Source organism: Rhincodon typus, unplaced genomic scaffold (assembly GCF_021869965.1).
Source record: "Rhincodon typus isolate 14 unplaced genomic scaffold, sRhiTyp1.1 hic_rhity00012223, whole genome shotgun sequence".
NCBI lineage: Eukaryota > Metazoa > Chordata > Chondrichthyes > Orectolobiformes > Rhincodontidae > Rhincodon > Rhincodon typus.
Genome location: NW_025977861.1, coordinates 1,437 through 6,767, shown reverse-complemented (window position 1 = coordinate 6,767; position 5,331 = coordinate 1,437). Strand labels below are relative to the sequence as shown.

The following is a 5,331-nucleotide window of genomic DNA, read 5'->3' as shown; positions in this document are numbered from 1 at the left end:
TCCCGTTCGGGGAAACCAAGCGGAGGCTTGGGGACCGCTTTGCAGAACACCTACGCTCGGTTCGCACTAAACAACTGCACCTCCCAACCATTTCAACTCCCCCTCCCACTGCTCAGACCACATGTCCATCCTGGGCCTCCTCATGTGCCACAACAATGCCACCCGAAGGTTGCGGGAACGGCACCTCATATTCCGCTTGGGAACCCTGCAGCCCAACGTGCACTTCGCAAGCTTCAAAATCTCCCCTCCCCCTACCGCATCCCAAAACCAGCCCAGCTCGTCCCTGCCTCCCTAACCTGTCCTTCCTCCCACCTCAAGCCCCACCCCTATCTCCTACCGACTGACCTCATCCCGCCCCCTTGACCTGTCCTTCCTCCCACCTATCCCCTCCTCCCACCTCAAACTGCACCCCCACCTCCTACCTACTAACCTCATCCCACCTATCCCCTTGTCCCACCTCCTACCTACTGACCTCATCCCGCCCCCTTGACTTGTCCGTCCTCCCACCTATCCCCTCCTCCCACCTCATGCCGCACCCCCACCTCCTACTTCCTAACCTCATCCCGCCCCCTTGACTTGTCCTTCCTCCCACCTATCCCCTCCTCCCACCTTAAGCCGCACCCCCATCTCCTATCTACTAACCTCATCCCGTCCCCTTGACCTGTCCTTCCTCCCACCTTTCCCCTCCTCCCACCTCAAGCTGCACCCCCATCTCCGACCTACTAACCTCATCCCGCCCCCTTGACCTGTCCTTCCTCCCACCTCAAGCCGCACCCCCATCTCCTACTTACTAACCTCATCCCGCCCCCTTGACCTGTCCGTCCTCCCTGGACTGACCTATCTCCTCCCTACCTCCCCACCTACACTCACCTTTACTGGCTCCATCCCTCTTTCACCTGTCTGTCTCCTCTCCACCTATGTTCTCCTCTATCCATCTTCTATCAGCCTCCCCCCTCTCTCCCTATTTATTTCACAACCCCCTTCCCCTCCCCCATTTCTGAAGAAGGGTCTAGGCCCGAAAGGTCGGTCTTCCTGCTCCTCTGATGCTGCATGGCCTGCTGTGTTCATCCAGCTCTACACCTCGCTCTCTCAGATCCTCCAGCATCTGCAGTTCCTACTGTCTCTGGAGTGGGCGTGACCGGCGCCGCTGATGTCCCAAAAGTGGGAGAGGCCAACCGTGGTGACGTCGAAGAGAACGTTGGAACGGTGCGTCACAAAGCAAGGCGGAGCCAGCCACCATCCAACGTTCGAAGTAGGCGGGGCCGCAAACGTAAAGCGCACGGACTGGGCGGGGTCCACTTGGCCCGCACGTCATAAAGTGGGTCAACAAGGTGCAGGGCTGGATGAACACAGCAGGCCAAGCAGCATCATAGGAGCAGAGAGGCTGACGTTTCGGGCCTAGACCCTTCATCAGAAAAGGGGGAGGGGAAGGGGGTTCTGAAATAAATAGGGAGAGAGTGGGAGGCGGATAGAAGATGGATAGAGGAGAGGAAACAAACAGGTCGAAGAGGCGGGGATGGAGCCAGTAAAGGTGAGTGTAGGTAGGGAGTTAGGAAGGGTATAGGTCAGTACTCTACCAGTCAACAGCTCGTCCCTGCCTCCCTAACCTGTTCTTCCTCCCACCTATACCCTCCTCCCACCTCAAGCCGCACCTCCATCTCCTACCGACCAACCTCATCCCGGCCCCTTGACCTGTCCGTCCTCCCTGGACTGACCTATCCCCTTCCTAACTCCCCACCTACACTCACCTTTACTGGCCCCATCCCCGCCTCTTCGACCTGTTTGTTTCCTCTCCACCTATCCTCTCCTCTATCCCTCTTCTATCCGCCTCCCACTCTCTCCCTATTTATTTCGGAACGCCCTTCCCCTCCCCCATTTCTGAAGAAAGGTCCAGGCCCGAAAGGTCGGTCTTCCTGCTCCTCTGATGCTGCATGGCCTGCTGTGTTCATCCAGCTCTACACCTCGCTCTCTCAGATCCTCCAGCATCTGGAGTTCCTCCTGTCTCTGGAGTGGGCGTGACCGGCGCCGCTGACGTCCCAAACGTGGGAGGGGCCAACCGTGGTGACGTCGAAGAGAACGTTGGAACGGTGCGTCACAAAGCAAGGCGGAGCCAGCCACCATCCAACGTTCGAAGTAGGCGGGGCCGCAAACGTAATGCGCACGGACTGGGCGGGGTCCACTTGGCCCGCACGTCATAAAGTGGGTGGTGGTTTTACCGGGGGACCCGCCCACCGGCGGGCGTGGTCGGGACCGGCCGGGCGCCGTCCAATCGGAGCCCGCCTTACTGGCAGGTGCCGGTCGCCAAGGAAGGGTGGCCCCGTCCAAAGGGCCACGGGGTGTGGGGGAGGGGGACGGTGCTCATGGCGGCGGTGGCGGATTCGGAGACAGGAGAGGTCGGATGGGGCCTGCAGGCGGCGGCCGCTCAGCTCGGAGCCACGGAGGCGGCCCTCAGGCTCTTCATCTCCATCGTCATGGGTAGGGAGTTGGAAACGGAGGAGGAAGTGGCGAATAACGGCCCTGTTACGGCGGCGGCCGGCGGGACCGCTCCTCCCTTTACCTACCTATTCCGCCTCCCCCACCCCGGCGCCACCGTTTCCACCGGCCACGCCCCGGAGCCGCTTTTCTGCGCAGACGCGTTGCCGGCGGCCGGTGGCCGGCGCCCCGCCCGTAGAGGTGCGCAGACGCAGCGCCGGCTGCCGGGGAGGATGAGTGAGACCGCGCAGACGCGGCCCCGGCTGCCGTAAGGCTCCGTGGTTGTGCGCAGTCGTCCTGCCGCCTGCCGGAAGCCTGCGTGGGACTGCGCAGACGCGTTGCCGGCTCCGATCGGCCCGGAGCATGCGCAGCCGTTTCTTGAACATGACCACGGCTTTTGGGGCGGGGGGGTTCTGTTGCGGGGGACTGGCGGCTCTTAAAAGGGCAACGCCCACTACGACCCTCTTAAGAGGGCAACGCCGATTTACAGGTGGGGCCCACCTCCTGATTATATTTGACCCCTTTCCTTCAGCACTGACCCTCCAACAGCGCCCAGTCCCTCTGCCCGACCCTCCAAGAGTGTGGTGCACACTCGGTGCCAACCCTCATACAGTGGGCATTGGTGTAGTTTGTTGAGTTTGTGGGAGTTAGGCAAACACAGCTTGTTATTGTTGTTGACTTTGCCAGAGCTGTCTCCAGAGAGCAGCTGATGCTGCAAACTCCTTTATTTTCCTCTGCTGCCACGATACTGATAGATAAGACTGCCTTATCTGTGAGAGTGCAGCTCTGAGAGCTGATTAATTCATTTCTGTTTGATTTTATCGCTGGTTTTAGCGTGAGTTGATGTGACAGCCCTCCTGTCTAACTTGCACAACAGTGTTGTTCCTCAGGTCAATGTCAGAGTGTTTAATCTGTCCTCGCATCCGATCGGAGGATGTGGCAGGGAGTAGCTCAGCTCAGCTCAGCTTTTATTGCTTGTCCCTAATTGCCCTTGGAGAAGGTGATGTTGAGCTGTTACCTTCAACTGTGGCAATCCAGTGTGGTGTGTCACCATGACAGAAAGAAAGGGAGGGGTGGGGATCTGAGACACCATTCAGTGTACAGATATCTCCCTGAGAGAGAGAGAGGGGACTGAGAGACACCAGTCAGTATACAGATATCTCCCTGCACCAGCAAATGATGTTAATTGCTCTGTCCTAAGTCTGAGGTGCACGTTGTATAGTCACAGTCCAGGGCAAAGGTGCTGAGTATTCCGCTGATAGTCAGTCACAATGTTTATGACCATGAGTGCCTGCCAGAGCACACTATCCAGTGTTATGCTTGCTGAGTTGCAATTCCTGGCCTATGCCCCAGGACAGAGACCCAAGTCTCAGATGGAACGTAAGCCTGGTCAAGCAAACAGTTCCTACTGGCTGGACCCAGCAGTTATCACCCCGTCCCTAGTTGCCCCCACCTTGAGAAGATAGGGGGTGGGGGTGAGATGCCTTTTCTAATCGTTGCAGTCCATGTGCTGTGGGTTGACCCACGATGCCCCTTAGAGAGGGAATTCCAGGATTCTGGCCCAGCGACACCGAAGGAGCGGCCGATATATTTCCGAGTCGGGATGGGGAGCGGGGGGTGGGGGAGCTTGCGGGTGAGGGGGTGTGGGGTTCCCAACTATCCGCTGACACCACCCCCCAACCCTTGACCTCCTGCATGGGGGTGGGGGCTGCTTCGTTTTGCTCCCTCCTGCCTTGTCGATGGTTGGACAGGCTTTGAGGGGGGGTTGTGGGGGTGAGGACGGGAGTTACTCGCTGCAGGATTCCCAGCCTGTTGTAGCCAGAGGGTTGATATGGGGCTGGGTTCCCCGGTTCAGTTTCTGCTCGATGGGTAACCCCCAGGATGTTGATACCGGGGGGGGTAGGATTCAGTGATGGTTACACCATCGAGTGTCAAGGGGGCGGGGGGACGATGGTAAGATTCTCTCTCAGTGGTAACCGCGCCCCCCCCTCTCTCTCTCCCCTGCCAGGTTATCCCTTTGCTCTGTTCCATCGTCAGTTTCTATACGGATCGAAGCCTCACGTTATCCACTTTTACAACACGGCCTTAGGGCTATGGATCGCGTACTTCAATTTCGGTGAGCCTGTCCCCAGTTCTCCCTCGCGTGGGGCGGGAGGCAGCAGGGGTTGGGGGTGGGGGGGCGCGCGGCGTGCGGCGTGCATGCAGGCCAGGGCTGTTCAACACGGTGCGGGGTATGGGTGGCGTGACAGGGGGACTCGGCTCTCATTCTCGTGACGCCACCTTTTTCCGTCCCTCTGGGGTTTCTCCGCCTGTGCCGGGACCGTTCCTCCTGCCCGTCTGCCCCAGGAGGACTGGGTGGGCTCCCGGGGTGGGGGTGTGGGGTGTTGGGCAAGGGATGATCAAGGCTTTGTAAATGGCTCTGACTCTCTGTGTCTTTCTCTGTCTCGCTGTGTCTCTCTCTGTCTGTCTCTCTCGCTCTGTCTGTCTGTCTCGTTCGCACTCTCGCGCTCTGTCTGTCTCGCTCGCGCGCTCTGTCTGTCTGTCTCGCTCGTGCTCGCGCGCTCTGTCTGTCTCGCTCTCTCGCTCTGTCTGGTTCTTTCACTCCCCCGTTTGCTCCACTGAACAGGTTTCCAGATGTTTCATTCCCTCATCTGCGTGCTTTTCCAGTTCCTGGTCCTACGACTCATAGGAAGAACAGTTATAGCTGTCATCATCAGTCTCCTCTTCCAAATGGTAAGATTTCTCCCTGTTTCCCCTTCTCTCCCAGCGACAGCCACACCGTCTTTCTCCCTCCCACCAATCAAACACTCCAAGGGACAGGGGGTTATATACAGAGTAAAACTCCCTCTGCACTGCCCC

The 5,331-nt window shown here is 58.8% G+C and overlaps 1 protein-coding gene across 1 annotated transcript in view; it reads left to right on the top strand.

The window, feature by feature from the left end:
* Positions 1 to 2,202: 2,202 nt before the first annotated feature.
* The window catches only part of lpcat3 (lysophosphatidylcholine acyltransferase 3), a gene marked incomplete at its 3' end in the record, with an annotated part of 3,983 nt that continues 854 nt past the window's right edge, over positions 2,203 to 5,331 (top strand). Inside the window, exons 1-3 of the mRNA XM_048594642.1 lie at positions 2,203 to 2,475; positions 4,481 to 4,588; positions 5,099 to 5,205. Of these exons, the coding sequence (XP_048450599.1) occupies positions 2,361 to 2,475; positions 4,481 to 4,588; positions 5,099 to 5,205 (330 nt within the window). The remainder of the gene's footprint in view (positions 2,476 to 4,480; positions 4,589 to 5,098; positions 5,206 to 5,331) is intronic.